The following is a 15,436-nucleotide window of genomic DNA, read 5'->3' as shown; positions in this document are numbered from 1 at the left end:
GGAGAACTGTATGGGTATGTATTAACTGACCTTTCTTCCACTCAGTAGATCTTGTGTCATTGAGAAGAGTTCGAATGCTACAGCTTTCAGGTCTGAGGTCTTCGGAAGGCCACTTTTTCCAGAACCAAGCTATTATACAATTCTTCACCACAAAAGTGACAAAACCTAAAAGCTGGTTTCAGGTAAGGTGCAATGACAGAGTCTGAACCCTTCTGCATTATGCAATTTTCTTTAAAATTTCTGCATCTTTCCTGTGAACTCTATCAATTTCTTCTTACAGGTTCAAAAACAGAATTTTAGGCATGTTACTGTGAAGGACCACATTCTTTCAATGAAGTTATGCATACAGATTTGTATCTGTTGCTTCAGTGAAAAAATGTCAAATAAAGCATATTTTATCACAAGTCCAAATCTATTAAGGTCTTTTTTCTTTAGGCTGTTCAGTGATTCAGTGACTAATCTGTATTTCTGACTGCGAAGTCTGTTACTTTTCCTTAATTTAGCAAGTGCAGAAATTATAATACAAAACATATTTCTGTTAAGGGACAAGTAATTCATGAGGTAAATATTTTTCAGCTCCAGTATAGTACAGAATTACTGTAAACACGGGAGTTCTTTAAATTGGGCAATATTATTTTGTCTTTAGAAAACCTGACAGTTTCCACAAGGAGGACACCAAGGGATTGGCTTGTTTTTAGAGATCAGCAGATGGACAAATTAAAACATTACTCCAGGGAATAGTATAACTTCCATAGAGTAGGCAGAGAAGGACTATTTGTTAAATTACAAGCGCCCAATGCTGGAAACCCTCCATAATGACAAACACATGTTCTTCAAGTGACCTCCCTTCTCAGAGCCAGCAGTCAACTCCTGTATTTTGAGCAGGGAAGTGTCACTGAACATGCATAAGCACAGCTCTGCTGAAGCAAACTAATGAGGGCAATGGGCATGCCCTGAGAGCCAGGTGCTGTTCTTGAGCTCAGCATGCAATTTCCTGGGCAGTAGGTTATTTATCCTGTATTCACCAATGCCTGCCCAGAGCTGGCAAGGTTCAATTGCCAAATGCTTCTTTACAGAAACCCCTCCAACCAAATTTTTATGAAAACATCCTTCTGATGGAATTAGTATAAGATAGTTGTTCCATCCACAACAAAGAGGAAATAGTGCATGGACAGCTGCAATATGCAACATGCTCTCAACTGGACGGAACAATACCTGCAGCAATCCTCCATTCCCTTTTAGAGTTTGTTTTATGGGTGACAGGTGAAGGACAGTCTGCTGTAAATGGAAAAAGATTAATTTGATATCTAAATTTACAGACCATGTAAATTCAGGGCTTCAGGATTTGGTATAAAGACATTAACCCTTTGCAGAGAAGGGCAAAGAAACCTATATTAGTAGAAAAAGAGACAGGATAATATAGTAACCAGGTTTGCTACCAGGGAAAATGGTTGACAACAGTTTCTACATAGGTCATCTGCAGTGTTACCAAGGCCAGGAATCTCTGGGGTTTAAACTGCCCCCTTTGAAGACCTGAGTCAAGCAGCCTAATTTCTTTCAGGTTTAGAACGTTAAAGCTACAAATTAGAAGGAAAGTAAGTAAAGTAGCTATAAGATGATGTTTGTAAGGCATCCTTAAGATTTTTTTTTCTTTCTTGAAAGTAACTCTTTGAATAATTTCATCTTTCTAAGTCCAACCCTAATGCTATATAGCAACATTGCCATCACTACAGGAAGACTACACCAAAAGAGCACCTACCATGTACATTGTGGTTTTTGTTTTCAAAGCATTCAGTAGTGGAGCATTATATAGGACAGTAATAAATGACAGCTTATTTGCTAGGTTGCTACATTTTTGAGCGTACAGTTTACTTCTAATGCAAGTTATCATGGCAACTTCTCATGCTTAAAATAATTTTAAATAATTAAAAGCACATTAGAGCCTCAATTGATTTCCCACTTAAAATTATCCTCATCTTCTGCCTGGTCATTTGCTTTTCTTCAATAGCACATCTAACAAGTCAACCTTTTGCATAGCCCTTTAAAAAAAAACAAAAACATGCGCGGCCCAAATTCAAAACCAAAGATGTTATCTCTGATTCGCTAATGAAAATCCTCCATAATATAGTAAGAACACAAATAAAAAGCTACATTGTAGTTGAAGGCTGTATAAAATCTAAACTATATACAGAGATACACGAGATTATCTTTCCAACTACAATCTAACCTCAATTTCCTTTCTTTATATTCTGTTCATACTAAGTCACCACACCAAAAACATACACATCCCATTTTAAACCCGAAGTGTTTACATGGTTTTAAAACATTCCATGGAAAATTTATTTCCCCCATTACAGATGCTATATACTAAGATGAGAGTACTGAAAATATTTAAGTTAATCATATGGAACAATGTTCCTATCAGTTGAGCAGGGTAACAAAAAATATGCACACATTTCCCGCCACTCAGAGCTTGGCACAATGCAAGGTTTATTTTTTATTGCTTCTTTACACCCATTACAGGGTAGTAAATTTCCTTGGACATAGACTTCTTTTCCCTAAGTTTCAGACCAAAGTAAAAAAATTTGCTGAAGGAGATGCATCAGATGTAGTAAAAAAGCTAACTCTACCTCTTGGTTTAATGCCAAGAAGTATAACACTGAGTTACTCCTGATGGAGAATAGTGAGAGGAAGCATGTGCAAAAAGATATGGTAATAGTTATTTTGAAAATTAATTTTTAAAGAGAACAGTACTTAGCTTTGATAGAGAGTGTTTTCAGGGAATGGGTAGAGGCCATGTTGAACTTCCTTGCACAGCTACATGACCTCTGCCAATCAATGTCAACACTTTATTAATATTTTACTGAAAAAGTGTGAGATGATTCAAACTTTGGCTGTCTTGGTAGGTGTTGCTAAGCAACTTTGCTGCTTGTCTGAGAATTAGTTTTCACTGCAACCTTTCCTTCAAATCAAAGACCCGTGTCACTTAAAACACTTCGCCCTTTGCCGAGGAAGAGCCCAGCAAGTTCTACCCCCTCCCCTTTTATATTTTCCTCTCCTTTTCCTAGTTGAAAGAAATCAATTTGATAGTGTCTGAAATTCTCCGCTTTACTCACCATAATCACTGTCATAAAAGACTATGAATTTCTGCCATCGCAGCTCGGTGACCAGTTTCAGCATAACGTCGTTGAGGCGGACTGGTGGTCGGGCAGCCAGTGTGTACTCCTCCTCCTCCAGGCTGGGGTTCAGGTGGCAGGCCGTGCGCGGGGAGCCTCCCGTGTTGCGCTGCACAAAGAGGTGTGGGATGTGCATGGCATCCGTCAGGGACTGCAGGGCATTGGCCGAGGCACAGCCAGTGGACGTCACTAAGGCTAAGATCCCTAGGGTCATCAGGTCACAGGCTGGAGAAGAAAAGAAATAAAGTAGGGTTGAAGCAGGCTCAAAAACTCCTTTCACTGATCTGGATGCTATGAAGGGTACAAGACAGGCTTTACCCTTGCCATTAACACAGAGCTGAAGAGATTTCTGCTACAGTATCAGCTGAAGCCTTTCAGAGATAGGTCCTGTACCTTTACAGTAGGAGACAGTATCTGTAATCTGTACAGATAAGACGAAGTTGAGAACAGATACCATTACTGTCCTCGTTTCTTCAGACTGAAGCCAATCCAAATGTAGATTACAGCCCTCACTGTGAGGGCTCTAAGTGCACCACCCACTTCTAACTTGGTCATACACATTGGATGTGGGCTTCAGACAACAAAGAGTGATTTCAGTTTCAAGGATGTGTCTTATACAAGAGACTTTTGAAGGATTTTTAAATTGATGAAGAAACATTCACTGCTTGCCTCTCAGAGCAACAAGGAAACAACAGAAGTGCTCACTAGAATGAAGGCAAGTCATGAATGATTAAACATTTATTAATAACACTGTAGTTCTCTGTAAAAAGATCTGGGAAAGCACGTACCACTTAAAAACACAGCGTACACTTTTGCCCCACCTGCTTCCAAGAACGAAGAGTTACTGAGCTGGAAGCACAGGGAGGGCAGTGATGGCGGCAGAGGCCTGCGCAGCCTGGGCACTGGCCGCCACCCTCACCGCTCGCTCCTTCTGGTCAGCCACCCTGATGTCCAGCTGGCACTGGAAAGGGATTCCACCCAAAGCCCCTAGCTATACCTCAGCAGCTATTTAGTCGGTAGTTGTGGTACAGTTTGTCCCCGGGAGCTCCTCAGGCAGCACAGCGAGCTCTCACCTGCCTTGCAGCTCCCCAGGGAAGCCCTTGAGGAGGGCTGGGGTGTTGCTCAGGGTTTCAGCAGCATTGGTCCCCAGATGACCACCTGCACAAGCACAGCCTGCCCAAAGGAAACCATCCCGCTTCCCTGGGTGCTGCCTTGGCACAGAAGAGCAGGCTGCCCACGCATGGCACACTCTATGGGGCTGCCAGGACACGTGCCAGGCAAGGGGGGCACACGCATCCCCCCAGTCATGGAGCAGCTCCACCGGTCTCCGGTGGAAACAGACTGAGCAGTGGTACGAAAATGAACACAGCGTGCTAGGAGGATTTCTTTGTCCTCCTCTGAACACTTCCTTTTGTATCTCTACATTCAGAGGCCAAAGAGCCAAAGGAGTGGGACAGGTTATGAATAATTATTAATAATTAACTGTTAATTATCAAATAATTATATAAAGCCATGGTAATTAAATACATAAAGCTGTGCCTAATGCAACCAATGAATCATTTCGCCAAGTATCTTCTTAGAACAGACAGAAAATAAATACTTTTCACTTTTATATGAATAACAAAAAATGTTTGATCCTCTCTACATACAGAGCATTCAACATGTATCCTAATGCAACAGAGAAAAATGAAGTGCTTCTTGATGGTCTTTACAATAAACATATGTCAGCTGCGTTATCTAAATTTACTGTGTGTTAATTATAGTTATATGAAATTGTTCTTTGTTTTTCTTGAGAGCTGACCTGATTTAGCAGCGGGGAGGCATTACATTTGCCAAATGGGAGACCCAGGATCAGGAACAGATTTGATTTCCCAGGCTCTTTGCCAGAGAAAACTGAACATGCCATACAGGTAATTCATTTAGTCACAGTAGGGGAGGGAACAGGAAACAGAGAAGTGGGAACAGAGGGAGAGAACAGCAGAGCTGAGCTATAGACCCCTGCAGAGAGCACCAGCCAGCGAGCTTTGCCACCACCAAGGGCGAGAGAAGCAAAGCCACACAGATCCACAGAAGGAACAATTTACTTGCACAAGCAGACAGGAGAGAAGAAACAAAGCCCTTTCTGACAGAAGGCTGCATTCAGACAGTCACTTATTCGTGGAATATAGAGCTGATCATCAGTTGCATGACAAGAGAGAACTTCATTCAGCAGTTGACACTAATCAAAAGCTGCTCACATACTAGCAGCAAAAAGACCAGAGATATGACAGACCACAAACAGCCCGCAATTCTCCCCGCACAGCCCACAGAACACAGCTGAAATACCTCAGCAATGTCTGTTTTGGTTGAGGGACTTTCACTGTTTTGCAGTTTGTACCAATGGGTTAAAATGAAGAATTAGTCAATCAGCTTCTACATTCTGATATTTTGTCAATTGACTGTGTTCTGCCTGAAAGTATATGCTACACAGTGTTTTCTCCTCTTGCCTTTGTTTTGCGATAGCACAGCAGGCAATATAAACTGGAATGACTAAGGAAAAAGGTTTCATGTTTTCTGAATCACATTTAGTCAAATCACAGAATGTGAAACAGTGCGTGTCATTTTCAATAGAAGACTTTCGCTGAATAAAATGTGACAGATTCCAAGAAGTTCAACCTCTAAAACCTTATTGTTCTGAAGGCAGAGAAGCTTTTAGCACATTAAGAAAAGTTTTTTGTACGTGAGTAACACAATGGGGAACACAACTACACAAGTACAACAGACTCCAATTCATTAAAAAAAATCTCATCAACTCTTAAAACATCTTGAAATTACTTACCAAGAGAATGTTGAAAGGATTACAGAATCCCAGAAGAAAACTGGTGAGAATGTTTAGGATTTTCTCTTCCTCCTCACCCCCCTGCCCCCCATGTATGCCTATGCTTTGTTGCACACAAATTTTTGTGGCATGAGAAAATATTTGTAATTTTGTTTTACTTTATACTAGCTATGGATTTTGAGCAACCATCAAGCATCCCTGATCATGTGACTGAGTAAATAAGTAATTCTGTGCCTCAGCTATAATTTCACAAGCACTCAAAAGAACCTGAACTTTTTGTACATTAATTTCATAATCCCTATCCTTATTTCCTTAAAACTGAAATACAGAAATTTGAAGCACTGTGGTTCATATAAACTTACTAACAAAGGAGAGAGGAATCCAAACACACTGATCTTAAGTGATCTTTCTTATTTACTAGAGATGTACCACACTTTCATCTAGCGAAGACGCTTTCCTATTTATTTACCCTGTAGGTAATAATCTCAAATTTCAAGAAATAATGCTTTTAAATCTGAGTTCTACAGATAAAAGACACAACGTTCTGGCAATCTTGCCTCCAGATTTCACTGCTATATGAATAGCAATAATTATTAATTTACTGTATCAAATGTCTTCATTGTCAGGATCCATTTTAAGAGGATACCAACATCCCACAAACCATACTGCAAGAAATGTGCATGTTAACCTGGTGAAAACATGATCGCCGTACTTAGAGAATAAATTTGCATTCAAACTATTTTAGCAGATAAAATTATTTCATGGTAGTTATTGGTCAAAACTTTCTTCTAATAGCAGACCATCTCTCAAGTTTATCCTTGACTGTTTCCTAAATTATCAATTAATCCAATTTATAATCATCTCTGTGAAGCATCTCTCCTAACCTGTTCTTCTGAAAATGACTTTCAACAACTCCCTTTTTCAAATCTGCTTGACATTTTGTCTTTGACTGTTATTTCCATGATAGAAGAGTAGACGAATTCCCCATCTATTGCATGATTTTCTAACATTTACCTCCTCTGTAGGCACTATCTTTTTCTAGGTTTTGTGTTGGATATTATCTCTGTCATGTTGACAGAAGTAACACCGGTTGATATATTTAGGTAATCTAACACCCATTTTTCTAACTTGACTCTAACATCATAGATGTACATAGTAAACTTTCACATTCTTGGACCACACCTCTAACTCCATTAACACCACAAGTGAGCCTGAAAGACCAGTTATGATTTTTTCATACTACACCTTATCTCTACTGCCTTTTTTATCGTGTGGGACTCTATGGCATATGACACTAGAATTCTGCTTTGCTACAATCACATTTAAGATCTTGCTCTTCTACCATTGCTTCCTGTGTTGCCACCTTGTTTCTCAAGACATGTGGACAACAGTTTGTCACCATGTTCATAAGGATATTTGTATTAAGGGCTTTAGCTCAGATCCCCTTATAATTAAATCCCTCTCTCCAAACTACATATAATCAAAATACTCTAAAATAAACTGTTATCTTGCTCCTGGCAACATGACAATATGACTGTCTTTCAGCCTCCCTTTCAGTGGTTTCCTATTATTCAGGATAGGATATGAACTTGTTCCTTTGTTACCACAGTTATCAATAGACCAGCTGCCACTAATTTCTGATCTAGTAATACATCCACCTACTGGCATTCACACTGCCTCTTCAAACTTCAAAGCCTTGACGTCTCTCACTTCTGTGTGTCACTACAGCTGGTCCTACCCACTTTGAACCCCATCAGATAAATCCTCTGTTTTCCTTGATATTTTTTCTTCTTTTGCAGTTTGACTAGCCCTTAAGAGCTCTTCACTGCACAGCAAATGGAAGATTATCCTAATAAAACAACTTGTGCTTTAAAAAATTTCTGCTGTTTGAAAATTCAGAGGTTGCTGCCTTTTTGCTTAGAAAGATTTTCAAATGAAGGAAGAGAACATCAGATGCAGCAAGGGAATAGAAATCCAGTCACATTGCACATACCTGGTGTTTCTGATGCAGTAGTCTGCAATGAAATGATTAACAAAGTTGGCACTTAAATGTTTGTAATTAGGTTTCAAAGCTACCATCCTGCTGAGATGAGGGACTTTACATTTCCCTTAGTATTATTGTCCCAGTCAATTTGGCTGATAAGTTATTTTTCACATAGTTTATCTTTGAAAGCCAGAAGGAAAAAAGATATTATCAAAACACCAAATTCAAGAAAATATAGCAAATTCTGGGAAGAATATCTTTTGGGAAAATAAATCCCCATATTTCCTGAAATTATCAAGGCCTGTAATTTATTCTGCTGAAGGTGCACAGTTGGCAAGTCTACCAAATAGCCTAGCAACCATGCAAAATATCACGTGCTATATGCAAACAAACAAGGAACTAGTTATTGTGTTATTCCTCTATACAAAATTTAACCAGCAATTTGATTCATTTGTTGATTTATAAGTGAACAGATGTACCTAAAGGTTTTGAGTAAAACATTGGAATAGTCAAGAATTAGGAGATAAAAACATATCCATTCAGAAAGCTGATAAACTGTATCTTTAATCAAGACGTAAGGTCTTCAGGAAACACATCCATGGAGGTTTTTTTTTTTTTTTTTTTTAACTTAAATGAAAAAAGTCCTTCTGGGAGATTTGCCTGGAGCACTAAGATGAGATAAAAAGGATGATGGCAGAAGAAAAAAGACAGCAGCCTTCCCAACAGTAGTTCAAAACAATAAGGATGGTGATAAGTCCCTTCAGAAAAAAAAAAAAAGCATTTTCATGCACATCTAAACAAAAAACAAACGTCTCTAAAGTAGTACGTGAGAAACTTCTATGAAGTCAGGAGCACAAGCCCACAACAAATATAATCATGTAGAAAAGTGGCAAGACTTTTAGCTATCTACATTTGCATTCTGTTTAGGTCTTAAAAAGATCTTTAAAATGTAAATGCTTCTGTGCAAAACCACTCCATCAGGCATACAAAATTAAAGTCATCTTAATATCACTGAAGATATTTTTATTAAAAATATTGATCTATAGAAAGATTCGCTCCTACTATTGATGAACTGAGGACAATATCAAAATCAGAATCATTTAAACACTCTCTCAACCTTATGGTTCACTAAGTGGGGTTTCCAAAATAATGTTTTCTTTTTGTAAAAATCAAACCAAACAAACCTCCTAACTAGCCCAACTTGGATTGTTCTTTCGATACAGCATTTAAGAACAATAAATATTCCCTCCCTTTTATTTTAAGCATCTATTATTCTGTATTTGGGACCAGAAACCAGGCATTCTTAGATCCCACAGTCCTTGGTGTGATTATCTTGGAAGCTACAGGAAAGTCTGAGATAGTCTCACCAATAGCTCCCGATGTCCTGAGTTCCCCTACTCGCTAACATTCAGAACCCCAACGTGATACCAAGTCTTCCACTTGATAATTTCAAATAATGAAAGTATTCCACATGTATAACAGTGTGTTGTGAGAAGGGCCTTGGAGAGCACCAGTGACTAGCCTATCATTCAAAAGGGCAATGCAAACCCTAACAAATAGTATGGACTCTGTTCCAATTAGAACTAACAGTGAGACCCAAAGAGAACAGCGCATAGACGGTGTTTGTCAGATGGATAATCCTGCTGGACTTCCCAGAAACTTTGTATTTATTTACCAGCAGTGAAATGGCCATTTTCACCATCCACAGGTATTTATTGCTACTTACTTTCCTAATAACTTCCAACTAAAAACACGACACTAGATAACACATTGAAAAAAAAGAATTATTGCTTAAACTGTTTCTAATTTTTTTCCCTCCATACTTCATTATCTCCTTGGTCTTAGAAACCATAAGATACGGGAAATTTAGGTGTTTTTCTTAGCAACTGAATCTTAGCAACTGCAACAAAACTGCTAAGTCAGTTGAAAATACTTTTTTCTCTTTTTTCTTGCCTTTTTTTTTTTTTTTTTGAAAACTCTACCCTAAATTGTATGGGTATATGCAGTCCTATAGCCAGATACTTTAGTCTCCACTTCAAGGAAAATCCTTAGTAGTCCAGCTCAAAGCACTAATTGATCCCAAAAATCAGCTACGCATCATTGCTTATATTTTCTAAGTTAATGCTGATTATTTCAGTAGGCCATCAGTTACAAGGAAAAGATTCAAGAAAATTAGTAAATGCATATATTGGTGTGCATGCTTAAGTGTACATGTAGTCAGCATGTCAGAATATCCCTGACAAAGCAGTGTCTAAAAATAGCATCTCGAAAGCTAAGGAAAGCATGAGAATTTGAAATGTTTACAAGGAATAAGTTTCAAAAATAATATTAAAGAACTGTCCCATTCTTGAGTTGCTCTTTTTATTGCATTTCAAGCATTCAGTAGCCTAACCTGAACAGGAAGGGAGAGAGTGGAAGAAAAGGGATTTTAATATATACATATATTCCTCCCCCACACCCCTCAAAAAAGATATTGCTAGCCATTACTCACAAAAGAGACACGCAATGGCAACATCACCTTCCTTGTGCTGCTTTGCCCACAGGGGAAGCAGTATTTAGAAAAAACTTGTTTTCAACTATATGCCTTACTACCCAATACCTTGTGGGCCATTGTCAGCATATACAAACGGTCAGAGCTCTCCTGACATTACCAGAACTGTCCTTTACCTCTAAATAACAGTGACTACGCCTTGCTTCCTCCTTTACAACCATGTTTCATCATTTTCAGTAAATTGTTATTGTTGGTTTATACACACATGGAAATATCATCTAGTTTTAGCATGAAGGCTGCAAAACACTTTTGTTTTATAGCAAGTATTTACCATTAGCAAAGTCACAAAATTGCATAGCACCTTTCCCTAGAATACATATTGACTGCAGCAATTGGAGGTTAAAAGTAATTTCCCAGGAAAAGCAAACCAAAAAGAAATATAAAAAACGATGCTATGCATTTATATCACTATCAACCTGATAAAACACTAGCTCCCATCCTTGAAAAGTTATCAAGGGGGGCAGGAAGAAGAGATATCTAGACCAGATTTCTGTTGACTTTTATGCAGATAAAGAAAAGATTCAAAATTGTAAGTAACACACCACAGAGAAGGAATACAGCGATCAAAACTAGAGTTGTAGCTTTCATTTAACGTCCTGAAGCATATTAATAGCTCTCTTCAGCCTTTAATAGGCTAAAACAAAACATGGAAGTCCTTTAACACCTAGCACAGAAGCAAAGCTGCTCTACTGGCAAAGCAGTTGTTTCCATACAATTGAGTGATGCCACCAAGTGGTCAACAAATGCACCAATTGCTTTCCAAGTAAAAATTTTGGATTAATCTTCATTGAACACAGTACTTCCTGTACAGTAAAGCTACCAGCATGAAATTAGGGCATATGCCACTTAAAAAAAATAGTGCATTAATTGAGAGCAATAGTGAAAGATAAAGAGGCGGCCTTATTTCACACAGGACGGATCAGATACTGCCCTCCAGCTCCTCCAAAGAGGGGAAGAATCTCAGAGCAAATGCAGCCTTATAGCCAATACTCTACTTTATAGCTGAGTATTGCTTGGCTTTATACTTGGGTGGATTGGGAAGACTGACACAGTAAAGACTGCATAATGTATTTTAAAAAGTTGTTTACTTTTTTGTTTGTTTTGAGCTTTTTGTTTTTAAGACAGTAATTTAGAAATTCAAGTAAAGATATGAAACATCACAGAATTTAAACATTTTCTAGTTTTTTTGTTTTTAATACTAAAAAAACAATTTAGTAGTACCTGACAGTAATCCGCCAGAATAACCGTACTATTGACAACAAAATGGAATTCCATTAGTAATGTTTTTCCTCAAAGAATAAGAGCTTGGCATGATGTTTAAAACTGAATAAGCATTTCTGGTAATTTTGAATGGCACCTGGTTTTACAGAACTACACATTACTCACAATGGGATCAATACTATTTTAAGGCACTAGGTAGAAGTGAAACCCTCCACCCCAAGATCTGATGTAGAATTAACCACAAATCATCTCAATTATTTGAGGGGCATAACAACTATGTTCTTTACTGAATACTGCATATTTGACTTCCACTCCTAGCAAGTTCTTCAATAACTGTTTTCTTTTGCCCTTCAGCACAGACCAAACTCCATTTTCTCACCCTCTGCTTCTTTCACCTGCCTTTCATTACAAACCATAATGATATAAAAATATTTTTTCCACACCTTCATTAGCATTCAGCAGGGATGCCCAACTTTGCCGCCTCCTTTGGGACTGTTTTGTATGTACACGCTGAGTATTATTTTAACGTCAGCATGGTTCAGCCTCAGTTCCGGCATGCACAAAAGAAAAACACTCTCCTGCCATTTACAAAAAGCAGTCAAACATAGCAGCTCCAGACAAGCTGATAAAACCTCCCAGTTCTTCGGTACTGAGAAACTCATTTGGATTCCGAGCAGTATTGACAAGCAACGAACATGCTAGCCCTGCTTGCCTGTCTAATTAACAGCAATGATACATATGCACAAAAAGCACCAAGAGAAACTTGATTTTAAAAAAATATTTTTTTTTCCACTTCCCCCTTTAAACGGTTCTCTTTTGTATCCTGCCTTATGCTGAAAGCAGGAGGGAGGAACATCCGTCTAAGCATCACAACATTGCTTCTGAACCAGCTGCAAAAGATTTCCATTCCCTTGTTTCCCCAACACACTGGGAACACGTGCCGTTCGTGGCACACTCATACTCCCCTGGAAAATTCTGAGCAAACCAAAACACTGACGTGTGATCCCTTCTCCATAACTGATCTGCTACTGTGCTTCAGGAAAACACCTACTTCAAAATGATGAATTCAAACTAGTGCAAGGCAGCATTTCACTTTCACTGACCTAAACTTTAAGCAGGAGACTTCAAAATGAGCGTCTGGGGCATATATAATACTATCAGAGCTGCTGCGTTAAGAGAAAAACTAAGTATTATGAGACAGTAAATTCAGAAAAAGCTGCGGTCATTTCCATGTGAGGTCAGCAAGTTTCATACTCCAGAGGCCAGCCCAAGACATGCACATCCTTAGAACTTATCATTCCCGTTCGTGATTCCCCCCCAACAGGTGTTACTTCTACCAGCAAAACAGACAGCAACAACACGTAAGCCATTCGAGACACCAGGAAGCAATTTGTGTGGCTGGGGAAGGGCGCTGATGGTGAGGCAGCCAGCTTTGCCAAACAACATGCATCTATTTATGCCAACTGCCGAAAGACTTGCAGTGTTTGTAGGTCTAGCTGTGACTCAGTATGTATTTATAGCATATATTTATTGACAGGGTTTAGTGGTTGATCTATTGAAAGATCTCTGCAGCGTATCACATCCTTACAACTGCATTCAAGAATTATGCAAATATTCCAAGCCTAGCAACGGTCTAAAGCTGCTATTCCATTTTTCTAAACTCAGCTTTAAAAGGAACACTCCCTTCTTTCCTCATACATGAAACACAACGAATGCCAAAATTATTTTTGCTCAATACTCAGGAAAAGAACAACTCCTCACTCAGCACTAGTATTTCAAGACAAAACAAAAATCTTTGCTTACAGTGCTACAAAATCAGTGCCATTAAAATAGTCCAAGTATATGTTCTTTATGCTAAAAGTTTGCTTTTTAGCAGTTGCCCTAGAATAACTTCAGAAACCCATGACTTTTTAACATCTAATAAAACTATGCTAAATTATTAGAGCATCAATCTGAATTTCTCTCTCTCCTTCAGCTTTGCTGTAAGGAATCAGCAGAATCAGCACTCAAATCAGGGAAAAACATCAAAACCTACAAATTTTCAAGAGTTCTCATCTAAATACATGCAATGAGCCAGTTGTTCAAACAAGTTTCACACCTGATAGCTCCCAGTATGAAGCTTAGGGCAGATTTTCAAAACATCTCAACATTTATGTACCTTTTACCCAGAGGCTGCTTAAAGAACAGGCCGCTTCTTTTGATACTTAAATGAGATCTGACCTCTCTAACGCTGCATTTGGGACTGCATTTTTTTTAATTAAAAAATAAATAAATCTCAACCTGTGGATAAACAGATTTATATCATACTGTGTACTGTGGTGCAATAGAACAGGCTTACCTCATGTCAGCACAGATGCAGATATTTCTTAAATCTCATATTATTCAAAATTGTTTAAAATTGCCCTAATTATATCTTGCACTAACATTTCTCTAGATATGAAAAATCACCCTATGGAAAACACCACTTTGAAAGCTAGTAAAGTAACCTAAAATGGTGCACAGGTTTGGCAGAGGTGAGTGTCTTTCCAAGCCACATCTACCGCAAAAGTAGAAAGTTCAAAGAAAAGTCACACTGAAAGGCAAATCAAGAATCATCCAGAAGTGGTCAAACCTCACTCTGTGGAAGAGTAAGGACACTGATGTACACAAGAGACACTGAAAACAACAAAGCAGGGCAGAAAGGGGCACACCCCAAGTATGACCTTCACTTCAAACTTTCTTTGTAATAAAGTAGAAAGAACTAGAGACAATTGTATACACAGACTAGACTTATTATACAGGTTGCTATGGCTAAAATGTCATACTAACAATGTTTTAATAATAAGACAAGTGATGCCCATACCACATTATTCTAAAGCATCCTAAGAATTTTCAAAAACCTGTAATTACAATGCTCACAAATTTTATTGAATTATATGAGGGAAATGAAATATGATGATGTATACATCAAGCTAATCATTTAATTATAAAAAAACACTACAGGATGCACTGCAGAAAAGAGACCCAGAAAAAAACAAAAAAACAGTATTTCACTTGTATGCAAGCCTAAACTGACTAATCCAGAAGGAACCACGTCCAGAGGATCTGCTATTAAAAGACCTCAACTTCCACTGAAAGAGCCTGTTTCACTTATAGGCTCTGCCATTAGCCGGTATGCAATTCCTTCAACTTTACCTAATTTTAATAACGGTGTAATATAAAGTTATTCAATTAGATAATAGAGAAAAACTTGAGCCTCATGACATCTATCCATAAATGTTACTACACTTCTGATTAGGTGCTACTTAGAGTATATGTTACTAGTAAAGCTTAACTGGCTGTTATGTTTGCGTTCATAAAATCTCATTATAAAAACCTCCAGGTAACTTTTAGTCACACACCAGATCAAAATAATTCTGTCCCTGTTCTCTTACCACATGGTTAGGATAAATCCTACATGAGACCAAGGGAGCTACCAGTGCTCTGAGTGAGAGGAACACATCCTAAGGAGCAAACACACAGTAAATAAAATATCTCACATGGTGGGACAAGTAATGGTTGGTACGAAATTCTGATCACACCCTCTTCAGTCTGTTTCTATAGGGCACTGCAACACCTTTAACCATTGTTTGCATGAATAACTGAATTCTTCAATACAGATAAAAAGAAAATGCTTAAACTTACAAGATGGCTCTCATGACAAAAAA

The 15,436-nt window shown here is 38.3% G+C and overlaps 1 protein-coding gene across 8 annotated transcripts in view; it reads right to left on the bottom strand.

Annotated features, from left to right (window-relative positions):
* Positions 1-15,436, bottom strand: part of GRID1 (glutamate ionotropic receptor delta type subunit 1) — a 576,662-nt gene that overhangs the window by 313,377 nt on the left and 247,849 nt on the right. For all 8 annotated transcript variants that reach the window (XM_080597920.1, XM_080597922.1, XM_080597919.1 and 5 more), the window contains one exon: positions 3,117-3,401. In XM_080597920.1, coding sequence (XP_080454046.1) covers positions 3,117-3,401 — 285 coding nt within the window. The remainder of the gene's footprint in view (positions 1-3,116; positions 3,402-15,436) is intronic.

This window comes from Anser brachyrhynchus (genome assembly GCF_964034855.1).
Source record: "Anser brachyrhynchus genome assembly, chromosome: 6".
NCBI classification, from domain to species: domain Eukaryota; kingdom Metazoa; phylum Chordata; class Aves; order Anseriformes; family Anatidae; genus Anser; species Anser brachyrhynchus.
This window is presented reverse-complemented; position numbering and strand designations above follow the sequence as displayed.